This window comes from Agrilus planipennis, unplaced genomic scaffold, assembly GCF_000699045.2.
Source record: "Agrilus planipennis isolate EAB-ADULT unplaced genomic scaffold, Apla_2.0 scaffold124, whole genome shotgun sequence".
NCBI lineage: Eukaryota > Metazoa > Arthropoda > Insecta > Coleoptera > Buprestidae > Agrilus > Agrilus planipennis.
Genome location: NW_020438950.1, coordinates 408,739 through 429,642, shown reverse-complemented (window position 1 = coordinate 429,642; position 20,904 = coordinate 408,739). Strand labels below are relative to the sequence as shown.

General features: G+C 33.4%; 1 protein-coding gene across 1 annotated transcript in view; it reads right to left on the bottom strand.

Annotated features, from left to right (window-relative positions):
* Positions 1–18,152, bottom strand: part of LOC108734996 — a 52,562-nt gene extending 34,410 nt beyond the window's left edge. Inside the window, exon 1 of the mRNA XM_025974776.1 lies at positions 17,798–18,152. Coding sequence (XP_025830561.1) covers positions 17,798–17,824 — 27 coding nt within the window. The 5' untranslated portion in view covers positions 17,825–18,152. The remainder of the gene's footprint in view (positions 1–17,797) is intronic.
* Positions 18,153–20,904: the final 2,752 nt, after the last annotated feature.

The window sequence follows — 20,904 nt, the reverse complement described above, 5'->3', positions numbered from 1 at the left end:
TTGGAAAGAATAGGAGAACAGAGGACTCTATGGAAGTCAATAAAAAATAGGCGAGATAGGTTGGTAGGACACCTTCTCAGGCATGAAGGTCCAGTCACAGACATATTAGAGGCAAAAATAGGAGTTAGGAGGGGTAGAGGTAGACCTACATTAGATTACAGTTAAGGATGTGGGCTGTTCTAGTTTTAGGGAAATGCGAAGATTCGCTCAGGTTAGGAAAGAGTGGAGGTGCATGTCCAACCAGTCTTAGGACTGACGACCTTATGATGATGATGATGTTAATTCTAATTGAAAACAGACACACTCATGTGGGTTATAGTTACAGTTCGATAATATTTAGGTCTAGTTTATATACAAAAATAAACATAATTAAATTAATAATTAGCCCCTCCCTCCTGCAACGATAACTTACCCAATCTTTCAAATGCAATGATGGACGACTGTTAATGCTGTATTTCCCTCTTAAACGTTCTGTTCCCGTAAAATTGTACAAAGTACTCTAAAATGGAAAAAGATAGGTGAAAGACTCATCTTATGAAATTACTTTATAAAAACCTTTAAAATTTGCCACGTTTGATTTGCTGACATATTTATTTGACCGTATCGCCTTCGTGAATAATTATCGAACCATTCTGTCAAATCGACTGGCTCATCTCTCCAAGACATTTCACTCATGAGGTCATAAATTACATAATTTTGATTAATACCTTCTGCTGTTATTCCAACTCCTATCATTGTTGTTTCGTTTCTTGCCCGAATCGGTTCCTAAAATTTATTTAATCATCTGTAAAGAGCAACAGGCAGTTATATGTAGCTGGTGCAGCAATGTAGAGAAGTAAATATTAGGAAGAGAGTCAGACATGGATGCACACTGTCTCCGCTACTTTTTAATCTATACATTGAAGACGCGATCAACATCATTAGAGACAGTACAACTGTAGGGATAGATGTGCAAGGGCAAAAGATTAGTATGCTTAGATTTGCAGATGATACAGCAGATTAGCATCTAGCAAGAAGGACATAGAGACAACTTTAAATAAAATGGGGGCGGTATTGACAAAACAGTATTATATTAAAATAAATAAAAGTAAAACAAAAATACTGGTATGCAAGGGAAGGAAGAAAAATTAGTGAATGAGCGAATTCAACGATAGGACACGAAACATTAGAAGAACTGATCGATTTTAGGTATCTAAGAAGTCAGATAAGTCAGGACAGAAGGAGTAGTAGGGTTATAAATCAGATGATTGCGCAGGGTCGAGTCGCCTTCAATGGAAAGAAGTCACTTCTATGCTCGCGAACGGTTAGTTTAGAAATTCGAAAAAGATTGTTAAAGGCGTATGTTTGGAGCGCGGCTCTGTACGGGTGCGAAACATGGACGGTGGGCGTGGCGGAAAAGAAAAGGTTAGAAGTGTTCAAAATGTGGTATTACCGGCGAATAATGAAGATGATATTAGAGGCAGAAGCAAGGATCAAGAGGGGCAGAGGTAGACCTAGATAAGGTTAATGTTCGCAAATAGTTGAGGATCTGGGTTGCCTAACCAATCTTAGGACTGAAAACCTTATGATGATGAATGATTTTCATCAACACAGGGCTATTTGCATAATCGCTTATGTAGCATATAAGTATAAATGATTAGAGAATAATTTCACTTGAAAAAGCGAAACGTTGGTATGATTATGAAAAGGGTCAAGACGTGGTATGGCTGTTTTCGGAGTGATAAATTAAAAATTGACAAAAAACAAAGAAACTATTTAAATGGGCTCGTTATTTGTGTGACTCTTTATGTCATCTACTGTTGGTAGATGTACATGGTCTTATTACACAATACAAGAGATTTTCTGTTGGCATATAAGCTTAGGACCTTGAAAGCAGTGGCGATGGTCAAGCAGCGCATGTGTGTATATTACGTATATGTGGTTTTTTTATGGATGTTATAATTTTGTGTTTACGGTAAAAGTATGCCACGAATGTTTGCCTAACAATTGACTGCTTAAAACTGTTCTCTTATAAGATTTATTGAGCTCTGTCGTGGGCTCGTATCTTTCATCTGAAATGACTCAATTAGTTTCACATAATACCTATCACAAAACACTATTTTGTCGGGTTTATTGCTGTTTTTCTTCTGCGTTTGTATGTAATGTTAGTACTGGTTTTCTAAATTAACGGCAGCGTTTCAATGTTTTTTTTTTCTGCTTTCATTTTGCTGTATATTTCTAGAAAACTTGTACAATGCAAACTCTTTATTATCCGTAATTAAATCTACTTTTACTTGACGCAAATTGATCCTAAAATTAAAAAAGAAAACACTTGTAACTTCCACATTACAAGTGTTTTCATTTTTAATTTCAAATTCTTTATATTTTGTTTTGTTACAGCTAGCTTTCGCTGAGTATACTAACAAAACAACATAATTTTTCAAATAATATTTTTACTTGTGGCAGTGAAGCGCTGAGTCTAAAGCGTCCATCGACATCACCTTATTAGGTATATTCAAAGATATCGAAATTGTAAGAATGACGTATGTTTTTTTATTTTTTATTAGAATTATATCTCTAAATGAGCTATAAGAGGCAATATACTGTCGACGAAGCCCAGATGGTGACTATCTTCGTTTCATAATTCACCAATTCTAACTAATATTATAAATGTAAATGTGTGTGCTTGTTTATTTGTTTGCTATTATTTCACGCCTTAACTACTCAACTGATCATCATGAAATTTTGTACACACACTGTCAGGGATACAGATAAGGAAATAGGGTTCTTTTCTATCATCTTGAGGTCGTCAGTCCTAAGACTGGTTGGACACGCACCTCCACTCTTTTCTATCCTGAGCTAATCTTCGCATTTTCCTAAAACTGGAGCATCCCATATCCTTAACTATTTGCGAGCAATAATCTAATCTAAGTCTACCTCTACTCCTCTTAACTCCTGTTCCTAACTCTAATATGTCTCTGACTAGACCTTCATTCCTCAGAAGGTGTCCTACCCGACCTATCTCCCCTATTTCTTATTGACTTCCATAGAGTTCTCTGTTCTCTTATTCTTTCTAATACCTCTTCATTTCTAACCTTCTCTATCTACGGTATCCTCATCATTTGCCAGTAACACCACATTTCGAACGCTTCTAACCTTTTCTTTTCCGCTGCGCCCTCAGTCGATGTTTCACACTGGTATTATGCCACGCTGTAAACATACACCTTTAACAATATCTTTCGAATTTCTAATAAGTTAATCGTTCGCGAGCATAGTGACTTCTTTTTATTGAAGGCGATTCGACCCTGCGTTATCCTTTGCTTTATATCCGTACTACTCCTTCTGTCCTGACTTATCTGACTTCCTAGATACATAAAATCAGACACTTCTTCCAATTTTTCGTCTCTTATCTTTCTATTCGCTCTTTCCCTACTTTTTCTTATTATTATTTTTGTTTCACTTTTATTTATTTTCATACAAAAGAAAAGTATCGTTCGCAAGAGATAGAAGAATTAGTTTCATATGATCACCGATGATCTTATCGACACGTATTTAGAACTACAATGCGAGCGAAGCCGCGGGTAAAATCTAATAGGTAGTGTGTAAAACAAGCGAAGTAATATGTCGGTGGACATAATTTTTAACGTTAAAGTAAAATCCTCGCCTAAGCGATTGGCTTAATTCTAATCACAGTTGAATTATCATAGATTGTACAAAAGTTTCTTGTAAGCTATTATTTGTTAACTAAATTAATAATTAATTCGATAAAAAGATATCACTTCTGTGCTCCCGAAAAAGGTTAATTTAGAAATTCGGAAAGGGTTGTTAAGGGTGTATGTTTGGAGCGTGGTGCTGTACGGGTGCGAAACATGGACAGGGCGCAACGGGAAACAATAGGTTAGAAGCGTTCGAAATGTAACGTTACAGGCGAATGATGAGGATACCGTGGATCGAGAAGGTTAGAAATGAAGAAGTATTAGAAAGAATAGGAGAACAGAGGACTCTATGGAAGTCAATAAAAAATAGACGAGATGGATTGGTAGGACACCTTCTCAGACAAGAAGGTCTAGTCAGAAACATATTAGAGGCAGAAACAGGAGTTAGGAGGGGTAGAGGTAGACCTAGATTAGATTACTGTTCGCAAATAGTTAAGGATGTAGGTTGTTCTAGTTTTAGGGAAATGCAAAGATTAGCTCAGGATAGCAAAGAGTGGAGGTGCGTGTCCAACCAGTCTTAGGACTGACGACCTTTTGATCATGAAATTAATATATTCGGTGAATAAATATTTTTTTTACATAGGAAGTTGTCTGTCAAGCCTATGAAACGAACGATTAAATACATGGGTAGTGATAAAGTACAAGAACCCATTGAATCTTAAACTGTATCGATCGATTGCAAAACAGCTAACTATCGACGATATCAATTACAAATTGAATTACGTGACAAAAAGATAAAATGTGGGTAACAGAATTAGCCTTGGACGTTTGTAAGTACCACGCGTTTGTTACGGAACGATGGGATGCTATCTCGACTTGTCATTCACGATGGAAAACAACTATGAACTGTTTTAGACGGTTTTAAATGAAAGGAATGTGACGGTACCATCAAGGTCTCTTCATTTTTATTTACAACAAATTCACTGTAAAATAAAAGTTGTAGGCTGCTCAAAAGATTAATATCCAAGCTCTACTGCAATTTTTAGCCTGTAGCGAATTATCCCTGGTATTAATTAATCTACATCCAGGATGAGCCAATCTCGCACAATCGCAATTCGTTGCAATGATAAGATATGAAAGAATGGGAAAATTATTCAACAGAATGTTATACAGTAAAACCTCTATAACTCGAACATCAAGGGAGACGCCAAAAAATTCGAGTTATGAAGTTTTCGGCTTATCAAGGATTTTGACTCAGGATTTTGAGTCGACTTGTAGAGGTTATGATTTGGTGGACTTACATTTTCGGCAAACCTTTAAAGTTGATAACTTAGTTTTTTTCGAACTATTGACGTAATAAGTTTCAAATTATCGAGTTGTAAAGGTTGTAAAATAAAACATTGCTATGTTCGAAATACAGAGGTCAAATTTAATCGAGTTATAGACGGAAAATATGTGTAAAATGGCTTGCAGGGACTCACTGATTATTTCGCCTAATAGACGGTTGAGATTTCTAGTAATGGAAGTTTGATTGGCGCTTGAAGGGAAGGGAACAAAACATTTTTTCGAGTTTTGGAGGTTTTCGACTTATCGAGGTTCAACTTAAAGGGGTTCTACGTAATATAAAGTAACAGTCTTCAAAATTGAAAAGTATTTTTAGCATAGGTACCCCTGCCTGATTTTTAAGACGAAAGGCGAAATTTACGCTTACAATGAAGGGATTTTATCATCCCCGCGTGGTTTCTCCCTCATCTTCGGCTCGGGTGGTAATGTCCACTTTTCTATTGAGTAGAAAATGCAATTTATTCTTATCTAGGAAGTTGTTGTTCTTTTATGACTGAAATCGGGAAATATCTCGCATTTTGGTAGTACGTAAAGTACAGTAGCACCCCTACTGGAAATTAACCACCTTCGCCTTCGGTTCGTGTAACAATTCACATCCGGAAAGAATGATCCAAACGAAATGGATTTTAAAAACTATAAAAATTTCTTTATATTCATTTCAATTACTTCTACAATTCTTTCATCCTGAGTCATTAATCATAAACTTATTTTAAACGAAATTTTATTTTTTTATGTCATTTAAGTTTGTAATTTTTCAGTTGTTTGGTATTTATCTCATAATAATCGCATCAAGATTATGAATATTTCCTTGAAGTAGTAAAAACAGGGACACCAAATAATTTTGTGTGAAATTGTTGAACAAACTAATTTCGTTTCTAAACTAAAAACTATGTACTAAAATATATTTTGAGGGAACCCTATCAGGGAACGGAACCGTAAATCACTTGGTCTGCCCAAAAAGCAATGTATGGTATCGTGATACTTTTATTGTTTTTGTTTGTTTGTTTTTATTTTTTTTTTTTTTGCTTGTACTACCGTTGTTCGATACTCAGCCGAATTCCAAAAAAGGACCGGGTATCGAACCCAAATCGGGAACCCATCCCATCTCCAATCCTTATACTATCCTACTCTTTTGTCATGTATAATTACAATAAATTACTCTTTTTTGCCCTTTTTCGTGCTTTTTATAGATGTTTAATTAAAGTTGATGGATAACTAAATAGAACTTGTGTTGATAGACCATTATTCTGACACCTGACAACTAGGTACATAAATACATCAACGTAGGCGTGTGCATGTAACATTGAATTGTGATGGAAAACTGGAAATGAGATTGATATGAAAGTATTCAATCATTTTTTTCTGTACTTTAGTTGTAGTAGCTGATAGGTGTGCCGGAATCTTGCATTCTAAATATTTCTTCCTCATTTCCTGGGAGATTTTTTAGCGTACACCTTTTCCATTAATTACTACTAATATCTACTATTTTTATCCGTTTAGCTACTTCTTAAAAAGGTTTTATATTTTATACCCTTAGAGAGCTACACGCTTGAAGTTGACATACGAGACGCAAACTTCATAAAGCTTCGAGAAAGCGATTTTATGGACTTTTAGTTTCACACGATTAGCAGCCAGTTACAAGTGCGAATATGAATGAAAAAAGCACATAGAATGTGTCGTTAAACGTGGTATAAAAATGTCGTTATTGTACGAGGACGGTTCAATAAGTACCCGTGATTGAAGACACAGGACGTTCCTAAAGGAAATTGGTGTTGTCATCGTGTGCTGCCATCTATCAAACCACGCCAAAACGAATTTCAGACTGATTGATAGGTTAGTTTGGATTTGGCAGCCATTCGACTGAGACGTGTTTCGTTATTTTCGCTAAGATGGAAAAAGAGCAGTATCGTTCGGTAACTCGCTTTTTGTTTTTGGATGGGAAGAAATGCGAGGAGATGAAAACAAAGTTGGATACTGTTTATGGAGACATTTCGCCATCTACGACCACAGTTAGATATTGCTTCAACGAAATTTAAACGTGGGCAAAGATCCGTTTTTGATAGGAGCGACCAGGAAGCCTGGCAAACGTTGTTACCGAGGAAATCATTTCACGGATTTTTTAGGAAAAGGAAGAACGATCACTGGACAATACTACAGTGAGTTATTGGACCGCTTCGACAAAAAATTGAAGGAAACACGGACGCATTTGACGAAAAAGAAGGTGCGTTTTCAACACGATAACGCACCGGCACATTCATCAGGAGTTGTTGCCGCCAAAATGCACGAATTACGTTATGAATTTGCTGCCGCACACCCCGTACTCACTCGATTTGACTCCCTGCGACTTCATCTTGTTCCCTACCATGAAGAAATGACTAGCGAGAAAGACATTTAGCTCAAACGAGGAAGTCATCGCCGAGACAGGGGGGATTTTGGAGAGTTCGACAAATCTTATTGTTTGGAGGGGTAAAAAAAATGACAGGGTCGTTGGGAGAAGTGTATCTTTCTAAAAGGGGACTACGTTGAAAAATAAAAAAACAAATTTTAAAAAAAAAGGTGTCTTCATTTCTAACACGGGTACTTATTGAACCGCCCTCATATTTACCCACATGATACTAAAATTTACTTTACAAAAAGGTTAATTTAAGTGCGTATCATTATTATAATAAACAAGAATTTAATTATATTAGATAAAGATTAGTTTGGTTTGGCTTTAAAAATATTTTAACAGTTATGGTTTATTTAGATTATTTCTAACATTTACATTAGATTTAGACGTTGTAATGATAGGAAATTTTCACCAAATAGGGATAAAGTTTTAGAAGCAATTTCGTAAGTTAAATTTTAATGTCCAAATTCATATTATGTTATTAGCATATCCGAAACAATCGATTTTAATTAGAAATTACAGATTGTAAAAGTGCATTACTAAATTGAAAATCAATGATTTCATTATCTGGCAGTCAATCACTGCAATGTTTGCAATATTAAAAGACCGTGTTCATCGAGGATGATGATTAATAGAAATTGGCTTTTAATTTCGTCCCGTCTATAATGTAATCCATGTGAAAATCTTAATAATGTGAAAGCGGCATTGAATGGAAGTATAGACCGCTCATGTAAAGAGAAGATAGTGTTTGAAAAGGTTGTCGGTTTCATAACATATTGTTAATATCGAAGGATTTTCAATGAAGTTAATGTTATCTGGCACATACCTGCAGATATGACCTTTTCCCGTTGCTACAAACTCATCGTAACAAACGTTGTTATTATTAAAGACGTGTATCAGTGTTACCTTCACATGAATAAGTACCTAGTTGTAACACTATCATAAATACCTAGAATAATAACCGACAGTTTAGTCGTAATTATATTGAATTAATCCCGTAATTAATTCAGCTACTAACAATTCTATTAATAGCGACGTAGGCGATAACATGATTTCTGATTATTACAAAATCGCTCTGTAGTTCTTTAGTTCGTGAATATAGGAGGAATACTTACTAACTTAGTAATTTTATCAACAATAGATGATCTTATATTATTTCAGTGAAAGCTTACGTTAGTACATTAAGGTTTGAGTGAAGAACATATATGTATATGTGGTACATACGAATTCATTAGCCATTATTTTGTCTATCTCTAAGCAGTAGTCTATAGCAAAAAAGCGCGACTTAATCATTCCCAGTCATGCCTTAATATTAAGACAACAGATATGGTCGAATTGGTACCTACCGAAAAGTAGCAGGCAAGTAAACCGATAGACGAATTGGTTCCCTGTCTTCCACCCTGTTAATAGGGGCTGCTAATGAAATCCAATCATGTTTATGGATGTATATGTACATTAGAAAATAATAGAAATATTAAACAAGGAGGGTTGGTGGTGGGAAGAAAAAAAAATTTGGACAGTATCACATGCAGATGATATAGCCTTGTTGGCGACCAGTTTAAGAGATATGGTTGGAAGGCTGGAAAAATACTTGATAAGAAAGGGATTGGAAGTAAATTGTAAAAAATTAAAGGTAATGGAGTTTGAGGAGATGTGGAGGAAAAGGTGGAAAGAGAGGAATCTTAGATACATGTTGGGAAACAACGGTAGAGAAGAATGACACGTAAATAATCAGGTAGCAAAAGGGAGGGTGTGAGGCTTGGGGCGCAAAGTGTGTAGGGAGGTTTGGGAAAGAAGAATAATGCTATACAATGTAGTTGTGAGGAGGATGGTGTTTGAAAGGGGCAATACATTAGGGTTGTTAATTAACCAGGAACAGCTGATGGAGTGGAGAGGGCAAGGTAAGAATATGTGGAAAATGGTGAGAATGAGATGTATGGAAATAACGAGGGGACATTATTTAAGAAAAATAGGGGAATCTGGGTATGCGGTGAGACTGAGGGAGTTCTTATGGACTGATTGGCAGAGGGACTTGGCTCCTAATTATGTAGAAAGCGGAAGGAGTCTCAGTGTCTTGGCTAGAGTGAGAACAGGGAATGAGTGTAGAGTGCAAATACTGGCTCAAAGAGGTGAACAAGAGGTGTAGGTTGTGTGATTGGGAGGCACGTGCTGGAGGAATGTGAGGGAAGAAGAACGATGGAAGAATGTGTGGAGTTAGTGAATGATGAAGGGGGTGGTTTGAGCTTATTAAAGGAAATATTAAGAATGAAGCATGAGGAGGTTTGAGCTTATTAAAGAAAATATTAAGAATGAAGCACGAGGAGGCTATAACAGTTTTTCTTTTTTTCTCCTTTCGTTTTTGTTGGTCAACTATGACGTTTTTTTTATAGAGAAGAGATGGAAATTATGTATAGGGGATGAAATGGGGTTGGATTTTGGACGAGTTCCAATAGTGAATTAATAAATAAGTAAAAATTTTAATTCGTCGATTATTATAACATTTTCCATATCACATATCATTTTCTGTACCCCTGACAATGTGTGTACAAAATTTCACGATGATCGTTTTAGTAGTTGAGACGTGAAATAGTAATAAACAAACAAAGTCACATTCGCATTTATTATTAAGTTAGGATTCTTTAACATTGCCCCCTCTGGAACCCCATTGGAACCCCAAAAAGCTTCAAGTTATTTAAAAGCATTAATTATTTAATAATACGCTTGTAATTATTAAACAAATCAGTTAAAGAACTTGTAAGCATATTTAGCATTAGAAAATCAAATTTCTACAGTTTTCGGTGAAATTAAACTAAATAACGACTAGATCCCAAAATTCCACAAAAACATTTAGAACTTATAGTTTACTTATAGATAGATATTGTACCTCCCTAGACATTAATTAAGGGAAATCAATTGTTAATTTTATTTTACTAGGACTTCATTTAACCGCTGAACAGACTTTCAAATTTAAACGATTTGACCACATGTTCACTTAAGTTTAAGCAGTTTAAAGACTTTATACTGCACATAAATACAAAGCTAACCTTCGTATTTTCTGAGAATATTTTCAATAAACTTGTGGTCGACTAGCCAAGGATAAAAGTTGATTAACAAGAATAATTGTCACTGGAGTTCAAGTTCACCTAAGTTTTTATAGCTTAAATCCTTGTACCGCGAAGCTATAAGATCAACTAGATCCACTTTTTTATTATACAGGAACAACAATGACTATTAGATATTTATTCAATCGTTCAGAGAAAATGCAGAAAGAATCGCTTGTTTGTGTTGCATAAGGCGTAGTAATCTTATAGAAGCATAAATTAATCGGATATTCATAATTGTGTATGAATAATAAATAATTTGTCTATTAATCGATCTGTTTCACAACGTAATATTATACTTTTTTTATCGATGGGCTCATTGATGTGGAAATTAAAATTGTGGTATTTAAACTGTTTTAGTTTTTTGGCATTTCTATTAATAAATGTAGTTGGTTTTGGTTTACATTTACAAAAAAGTTTTCTTATTTTTATCAGTTGTGTGTATGTGAGCAATTCCAATAATCCAAAATATACTATTTTATTAACTGAATCATTGTCATTAATTCACAAACGCCTTACGTTTACATCAAAGTCAACTTAAACAGAATTATCCTTTTAGGATTTTGGCATTCATTTATAATAACTCTGTAAAGGGATAACTAAATTTAATTCGGCTATGGTATCAACTATGCCTTTATTACAGTTTGTATTTATTAATTAAAAGTAAAGAATAGTAGGTTTAAGATCTAGATATCTAACGGAAATTAATATTTTAGAAAAGGCATTTAAGGTAGAAAATAAAACTAAATATTTTGCATTTTGTATTTGTACTTTAGCTTTTCGAATGAAGTAATCTCCAAAAAAAAAAGAACTAAAAAATTATTTGTCAACTAGTCCACCAAACAGCGTATTAGAAATTTTGCAATTACGTTAAAATAAGACAAACTGACGAGTGAGTGTTTATGAAAGGCGACCGACTTTGGGTAATGTTTAGAGAACGTGATCCAGAAGCGTTAAATTTAATAAAAAGCTATAAGTGCTTGTACAAAAATGATTTATTTTAGTTTCAACTTAACAAAGAAACAACGTAAAAGAATGAACTAAAAATAAAATTATCACGCGTTTACCTACTCCAGTTTTAAAGCGAAAATAGATAATTAAACTTTCTCCGTTTAGCAACAAATCTCCTGATGACAGAAGATAGAGCTTTTAATTCAAAATACAATTAGCCAACTTATTGGATTTATGATTATTATAATGTTTACGAAACACCAAAAATGCATGTGTTCTCTTAATTGAAAAATTTTTGAAATGTTGTGCAGTTATATATTTTGGAAATAAATATATTTTGTCATGCATACTGCTACAAATAAATTTACAATAATAGTATTTCACGATACTGTGATATCATAAAGGGATGACATTACTTCAGAGGTTATTAAATTGTACTAATTATTCAAAAGTTTACATAGTTCATACTGGCAGGGTTTTTCAGATACGAATTAATGTACAATAAAAAAGTTTTCATACACAAAAAAGTAGATTTTATAGTTACAATTTCCAGTTTCAAAATAACATACAGTACAAAGGTGTAAAACTAAATTTGTTAGAAACTTTTCAATAACAATTTCCAGATAGGTAGGTGTAATAAACATAGGATGATTTGAAATGATTAGATAAATTTATTAAATATTCAGTTGTAACGTGTTAACCTATAGCTTAAACAGCTGTTAAAAAAAACACCTAATGATGTGTTTTGTGTTATCAAATTTGTAATTTGTGCCTATCATCATCATCATCATCGTCATAGGGTCGTCAGAACTAATACTGGTTGAACATGCACCTCCTTTCTTTCCTATCTTCAGCTAATCGGAACATCCTTCATCCTTAACTATCTATAAACAGTAATGTCATCTAGGTCCACCTCTACTCCTCTTAACTCCTGTTTCTGCTTCTAATAGGTCTCCAGCTAGCCCTTCATACCTTAGTAGGTGTCCTACCAGCCCACTTCGCCTACTTATTAACATACATAGCGCCCTCTGATCTGTAACTCTTCCTAATACTTCCTCATTACTAAGTAATTTGTATTAGGTATTTATTTTATGTAAAGTAATAATTTTTGTGAAATGTAGAATGAAAGATTGTTAGTTAATAACGCACAATACGTCGTAGCTTAAGCGTGTGAAATAACAAACAAAAAACTTTTACTTATTAAAACGTTTCATAATGGATTAGAGTAGCATTGTATATGTCTAATCAATTACGTTAAGAGTTCCCCGAAATTCATCAAGAAATGTCAAACTTCCCGCGTTGGTATCCTTTTTAAGAAGTTCCGACAGTACTATCGGAACAGCTTTCTAAGACAAAATCGTAGGTATAATGTCCGTCAATATCTTTACAGACGATGAGTAAAAAAATAATAGTACCGGAGTACTTTCTCCATACGTCACCTTCCGTTCATAAGTCACCTTTCTACGAGAGGTATTATCTTGTAAATTGAGCACTTATTTAAATCCAACAGCTTCCAGTATTGTGTGTCTCACTCGTGTAGCGAGTCATTTTTTAATTGGTTTTACTAGTTACACGGACTTAGCTGTGGCTTTCAGCTCGAGATTTAATTTTGATGGTAATGACAGTACCAATTAAAATTTCAGTACTTCAAGATGTCATCACGAAAGGCAACATGGTCGCAATATATATATACTTATGTTTTCATATGACATGGACGAATTATGTTCTTGTTGATACACAGTGGTGTAGACACAAGGGGGAAGTTTGAGGTTAAAATCCCCCTCTATATGTATGTATGTTTGAAAATTAATTCTACCATATTTTTTTATTTTATTTTAATGAATAATTAAAAGGCTAGATACACCGTAAATACAAACAGATTAACCGGGAAATAATCCTGTCACATTCATTTAATTCTTTAAAACAAATAAATGCAACCTATTACGCATTTTTGTGTTGTAACATTATAACATTTTTTCATCATATTTTTCGGCTTTTTTGTATAACCTACTCTCCAAAATCACCAGATTGTAGTTTTTTCTCAATTCTAACAGTTACTGTAGTCGACATGCTTGAAATAATTAACTTGAGCGAGTGTTAATAAATTTAATGTTTTTGTGAAATGAGTTAAAGAACGTTTATTTTACGCAATTGAATTTTCAGGGATTTTGTACCTTAACCCCAAATTTTTGATACGCCACTGTATCTACAACAAATTATGTGACTGTATTGTTTAATGTGATAGTATTCTAAATTTCTGTAGGTATTCCTACATAAAGTATTCTTGTTGAATAAAAAATATTGATGTTTAATTAAATTTGTTATTTTTTAAACGTAATAGTAACATACATTTCCGTGTGACCTTTAAAACAGAAAAAAGTTGCAAATCTTTGGATTAATTTATTTAGTTATTCTCATCTGATAAGCTTATTTTTTGCAAATTTACCTATTTATTATTATTAATATATATTTATTTATAACAGTCACCTGGTCAAAAAAGCCGATTTTTATTATTAAATAGGAAGTATCAGGCATGAAGAGTTAGTCATAGATATACTAAAAACATAAACATTAGACTACTGTTCACAAATAGTTAAGGATGTGGGATGTTCTAGTTTTAGGGAAATGCGATGATTAGCCCAGGATAGGAAAGAGCAGAGGTGCATGTCTAACCAGTCTTAGGACTGGCGAACTTATAATGATGATGCAGTATCAATATCATTGAATTTAATAACTACTGATAAACGAATTATGTACTTAATCATTAATTTTTATTTATGTTTAAGCATATCGTTTTTAAGTAAATATGCTTGTTCTACATTAATTTAACGTTTTCTTTATGATTAAGTTAAAATTAATTACGGAATACAAGAAGCATTAAAAACAAAACTTACTTCTTACCAAATTAGTTCATCTTTCTCTTCTGCTTGCTGAATTTCTGTTTTCTGTGTAATTAGACTGTTATTGTAAAATGTATATTAAGTTGTTGATAACAATGATAAAGCTTAAAAACAATCTATTCAAAATGAATTAGGTATAACTACTTTAGGTGCTAGAATTAAACTTATTAATATACCTACGTACGTCAATACAATAATAATTCTAAAGTAATATAAGTGTAGTCGTTAGAGATTCTTTAAGATAATTCTACGTAGAATAACATGAGCCAGCCAGTCTATTTTTTTTTCTTTTAATTTTTCAAGGTGCTTGCCAAGGAAAAACTGCCATCAAGTTTGATCAAACCGATCCATTTAGTATAATAAAGACGCTTTTTTATATAACTGTGTAACGTTAAAAGAATAGCTATCATACCCGATACGAATAATAATTATTCTGGAATTGGAACGATGCCGTTGCGATGTGTTTTGTGTCAAAGAAGAGACGTTACGTAAGATTGTTTATAGCCAATTAAACAGCAATTTCATGTAATTGATGCATTGTCACTCTAAAGAGGTTTATTGTAAATTTACGCACATTCGCAGGTTGAAATGTTTGCAAGAGAATAATAATTAAATTGCGGCATTTTCCAACTTAGGCTCGCTGCTATGTTTACAGAAGATTACGCGCTACTGAAATTATTATTAGAGGATGTTTTTTTAAGATTATAAAAGCAAAATGACCACTCGAAAGATCTTTATTCTATTATGATTTAATTGTGCTTAGAATGTCAAATTCTTAACTATTGTATAGCAATGGGTATTTTTTTTACATTAAAAGAGCCCTTAGAATCACTTACGTGTCAGATTATCGTTAATTCACATTTAATATCGTTGACGTATGTGTTTTATTTGTGAATATCGAAAATTAAAGTAAAATAACAATCGTTTGAGATCATAATACAAAAATTACTGCGGAGATATCAATAGCGCGTTAAGCGACGAACCCGAATTCCTATTCAATTTAAAACTTTTATTGGGGAAACTGGAGCCTGCAATTCATTATTTTTATGTCTTTTTAGAGTTTTGTAAACACCTCAAAAAGACAAACAGAACATTTATAAAATCATTTGGATATGCGTCTATCAGTTAGAGTCGTTTTTGTTTTTGAAACTGCTCGATATAAAAATTTGAAATTTTGGTACCTACCTGTGGATGTTAAAGGAGCCCTTAGAATCACTTACGTGTCTGATTATCGTTAATTTACATTTACTATCGTTGAAGTATGTGTTTTATTTGTGAATATCGAAATTTAAAGTAAAATAACAGTCACTTGAGGTCATAATATAGTACAATAAAATAACTCCAGAGATATCAAGAGTGCGTTAAGCGACGAACCCGAATTTCTATTCAAATTTAAAACTTTTATTGGAGAAACTGGAGCCTGCAATTCATTGTTTTTATGTCTTTTTAGAGGTTTTTAAATACCTCAAAAAAGAAAATTTATAAAATCATTTGGATATGCGTTTTTGTTTTTGAAACTGTTCGAAATAAAAATTTGAAATTTTGGTACTTATCTGTAGTTGTTAATAAATGCAGAAATGTTATACTAGATTTGTACTCCGCTTTAGTTTTAGTTACTTTTAGAGATTTGTAACAAAAATTGGAAAAATAGAGTATATATATACTTAATGCAAATTAAATCGTAACATTTAAAAAAACATTGAAGTTACTAAAAGTGAATCACGTTAAAATGGAGATTATTACAATATACTTAGTAAATATTTCGTATAAATAAACTTATTTACAATCAAAAATTGAAATTGTCAGAATATTAAATTTAGATTTGGTGTGTTATCGTAAGACTAAAGCTCTAGTTGATCCTTCGGGTCTTTCAAATAACATCTTATTTCTTGATAATTAATACATGTATTAATTATTCTATTCTTTGTAAAATATTTCAAATTTAATGCAATATGCACTATCTAATTGGGAGGTATAAAAAATTGTTTCTATACATATTTTTAGACGTGATCGAAGAGCTGTTGCAACATGGTATAATAAAACATACTTTTATATTCCAACTTCCGACTTTTTGACCAGAGTTTTCGGTTAAGCAAACGGTGTATTCATCAATCAATTCAATTCGAATAAAATTTATAAGTCAATAAGTCATTGTGACAAAATATTTATTGACACACCTGAAGGAACTGACAAATACAATGTCTTGAAAGATTTATGTAAAAACGCGTTTGTATAATGCACATATATGTATGTAGATATGTATTTCAACAAATAACGGAATGATTTTGGACTAAGAACAAACTCAAGTCGTTAAATGTGCAAATTGCACTAACGCTTTCGATCTTAACATTGAACTTTTGTGGACTTTTAGTTCTTGAAATGTTGAATGATTAATTCCTTTTGTAAGTATTGGGTCTTTAATATTAATTAAGGTGTAAAAGATTTGGGTCATAGGTTATAGTAATTTCTTAAAAATAAATAGGATTTCGGGGCATTTCGGAATGTTCCAAAAACGAAGGCAGTCACTTAACATGAGCATTAAACTAGGGTAAAAAACTAAAAATGTAAGTGATACATAGAATCTTAAAGCTAGTCTTGTTCAAATTTCATTATTGTAACTCATTTTCAGTGCAATAGAGTGGTATGGCATTTCAATGATTACTTATTTTAATGATGACTAAGTAAGTCACTCATTTATCAAAATTAGAGGTAGAAACTTCCTGGTCCCGTAGATTAGACGTTAAAAGGACTCACAGAAGAGAGCTTTTTTTACACATTCATATATTTTCAGTAGGATAGGTATTGCAAAAAACATAGGTATTATAAAATTTCCGAAATGTACCTATAGATAGACATAGCGAAGCCAATTAAAATGTTACTATGTTTGTCTTTTGTAAATTTAAATTTTAGTTATAGTTTGAACAACGAACAAAAAGTTAAAAATTGGAAATTTTCGACTTTTTCATAGATAGATATTTATTTAAAAGAATCGATTCAACTACTTTCTTATTTCCCCAAGATAAATATTACAATTCAAATAAGTGCCGATGTAGATAAATATTCTAATTCTTGTTCCTATGAAGTACTTTTGGGGGCGGACATTGTGTTGAATATATTATTATTATAATTATTATCGTTATCGAAAGCTCTGTCTTTCTCTAATTAGATTAGCTAAATTAATACGGTTATCATAACAAATTCATCGGTTCTATGGATGAATGCTTTTAAAACCAGTCAAAGATTTGTTCAACTAGAACCTGTGGCACTAGAGACATTTAATTAAAAGGAAAACGTCAACTCCTATTGAGATTTAATATATTAAAACAAAAAACGTAGAAGGCACGATACAATTAACGCTTTTAAAAACTGCAATGCCTATTGTTATTTCAGTTTCAATAATTTTTTTTTAATCGATATTCGTGATAGCATTGCTATTTGTAAAAGATAAAAATAAATATTAAAATTTGTAAAACTTACCAAAATCAAAAACTGTACTGATTCCATTTTGGAGACAAATGTGTAAAAATCCTCGCAGATAGGGGATGTAATTAGTACAAAAACTGCAATAGAAGTTACCGGAAATTTTACAGATAATTTTTCTATTCCCTTATTTTTAATTACGAAGACTATTAACGATGGCTAACTGGAGGAATAGTGTATCGTCTTCACGCCACGAATAATAATACAGAAGTAATATTAGAAAATAAAAAACACCGCGACGTTAACAATACAATAACAATCGTGTCGAAAAAATAGATGCGTGTGCATCGCAAAGAATAACCAAATAAACTGAACTGGTCGTTCGGAGGTAGCTGCCGCTTCATTATTCTTTCGTAAGAGAATAGTGCGCGGAGCGCGGTGCTGGTTGCACTCGGTCACTTAACGTACGTACGTTCGAAGCCCTGGAGCCCCCGGACTCAAAGTCGTTGCCATCGTTAGCGCGAGAGATCGTCGTCAGGTCGCGGTCACGATAAAGACTCTTCTTCACTCAGCTCCCAACAATTAGGGACAACGCACTGTGGGACTAAATTTAGTCTTTTCGTTTAAATTAATAGTACCTAATAATGAAAATTTATTTGAAGCTTAATAATTCTAAATAAGCTAGTGAAACTCGATTATGGAAATGCAAATCAAAATATGTCAAAAAGCGTAGCATTGTTGGGAAATTTTGTGGTTTTCGAGCCCCTGCAAATTTTCTAAAGAAATTTCGAGGGGAGCGGCCGTTACAAACTGCTTAGTTTAAATTATTGCTGTAGACTGATTCTACGTAAATCTAACTCACTTCACATATCGAATGAACTATATTCTGTTTTTTTCATAAACTAAAAAAAAAACAATATAAAGGTATGACAAATATCTTCTTTGGATGTTAAGTAAATAAAAATTGCGTCTGTACAAAATTCTGTCGCTTTTCTTATACTCTTTATAAGGGTAATAGAAAATATTCTATACCTTAAGTGTTATTGTAGAGGGGTAATATTATTAGTCCACGATACGGCATCGTCTTTTTCAAATTTCGAACTGTCATATATGAAGCTTCGTGAATAGCTTCATTTTAACTTGCACCCATTTTTTCGACTAAAGCATTGAAATATTGTTTGTGTTCAGTATCGAAACTGAAAAACACGTCAGTGTAATGATGTTTTAAAAACGTTGAAATAAGGCCTAGAATGGAGCGAATATGTGGCATCGTAAAATACCATCATCATAAGGTCGTCAATCCTAAGACTGGTTAGACACGCACCTCAGGTCTTTCCTACCTCGAGCAAATCTTCGCATCCTTAACTATTTGCGAACAGTAATCTAATCTAGGTCTACCTCTACCCCTCCTGACTCCCGTTTCTGCCACTAATATGCCTCTGACTAGACCTTCATGCCTGTCCTACCTCCCTATCTCGCCTATTTCTTATTAACTTCCGTAGGTATAGACTTTGTTCTTCTATACTTTCTAATACCTCCTCATTTTTAACCTTCTCTATCCACGGTATCCTCATAATTCGTCTGTAACATCACATTTCGAACGCTTGTAACCTTTTCTTTCCCGCGACGCTACCGTCCATGTTTCGCACCTATACAGCGCCTCGCTCAAAACATATACCTTTAACAATCTTTTCCAAATTTCTAAATTAATCCTTCGCGAGCAAGTGGCTTCTTTTTATTGAAAACGATTCAACCCTACGCTATCCTCTGCCTACTACTCCTTCCGTCCTGATTTATAACTTCTTAGATACCTAAAATCAGCCACTTCTAATTTTTCGTCTCCTATCTTTATATTCGCTCTTTCCCTACAATATACGTATATGTTAGGCCCGAAGACCGAAAGACGCTCAGTGGCCGGAAAAAACGGCCACAACGCGTTCTGGCTGCCTTCAAACGCACAGAGCGCGTTCTGGCTGTTTTTAAACGCTCGCAACGCGTTCTGGTAACTGTTAAACAGCCGGAACGCGTTTTGTTAATTGTCGAACGCTCACAACGCGTTCTTAATGTTCGATTTGTATTATTTGCCGCTTTCTACCTGTGTACAATGAGATTTATTTTGTACTCCACAATAAGTTAAATGTGTAGAAAATAAATCGAAATTCATTTGTTTAATGAATAACTTTTCGCTTTTTCATTCATTCATTCATATATCATATGCTCGACAATATAAGTGTTCAGTGTAACTTTCTTCCTAGAACTGAAAAACAATTATAAGAAATTTAATATTGTTGAAATGATTCGGCGAGAAAAACCGAACCCATCTTTGGTATCCAATTATAGTTGTCAATAATTGAATTGTTTCCTAAAAACTGAAAAATGGATTGAAATTCATTTGTTTTATAAGTACAATATAAATCTCATTGTACGCAGGTAGAAAGCGGCAAATAATACAAGTCGAACATTAAGAACGCGTTGTGAGCGTTCAACAATTGACAAAACGCGTTCCGGCTGTTTAACAGTTACCAGAACGCGTTGCGAGCGTTTAAAAACAGCCAGAACGCGTTCTGTGCGTTTGAAGGCAGCCAGAACGCGTTGTGGCCGTTTTTTCCGGCCACTGAGCGTTTTCGGTCTTCGGGCCTAACATATATACAAAATGACACCATATTATTGTCCCCATGTTAACAGTTGAAAACAATCCATTTCCCCGAATTTTCGCAGATGAAATGGTTGTAGGTTACGTTAAACTAAAGCGATTTACGAAGCTTCAGATGAGTACTAATATTTTTTAAAAGCTGTGTACTATATATTTTATTGTCGGTAATTGTTTTACAAATAGACCTATGTTATACAAACATCATTCTGTAATTGAATCGACAATAAAAATAAAAGGTCTGTCACGTCTTCAGAAAAACAATCATAACTTTAAAACTTGTCTTGCTAAAACGTGCATTAAAAGAAGCAACGTTGGTATTGGCATGTCAAATAAATTGTCTGTTGTCTCTATCTCCAATCTCGACTTTGATTATGTTATATATAATGTTAGACAAAATCTGTAACAATGTTTTATCCGTTATACAATTTATTAAAAGCATGTACGATTATATACTTTGCTCCACCCATCTAAAAGCAGCACGTGTAAGAATAACCATTAAGTTATTTTTCTT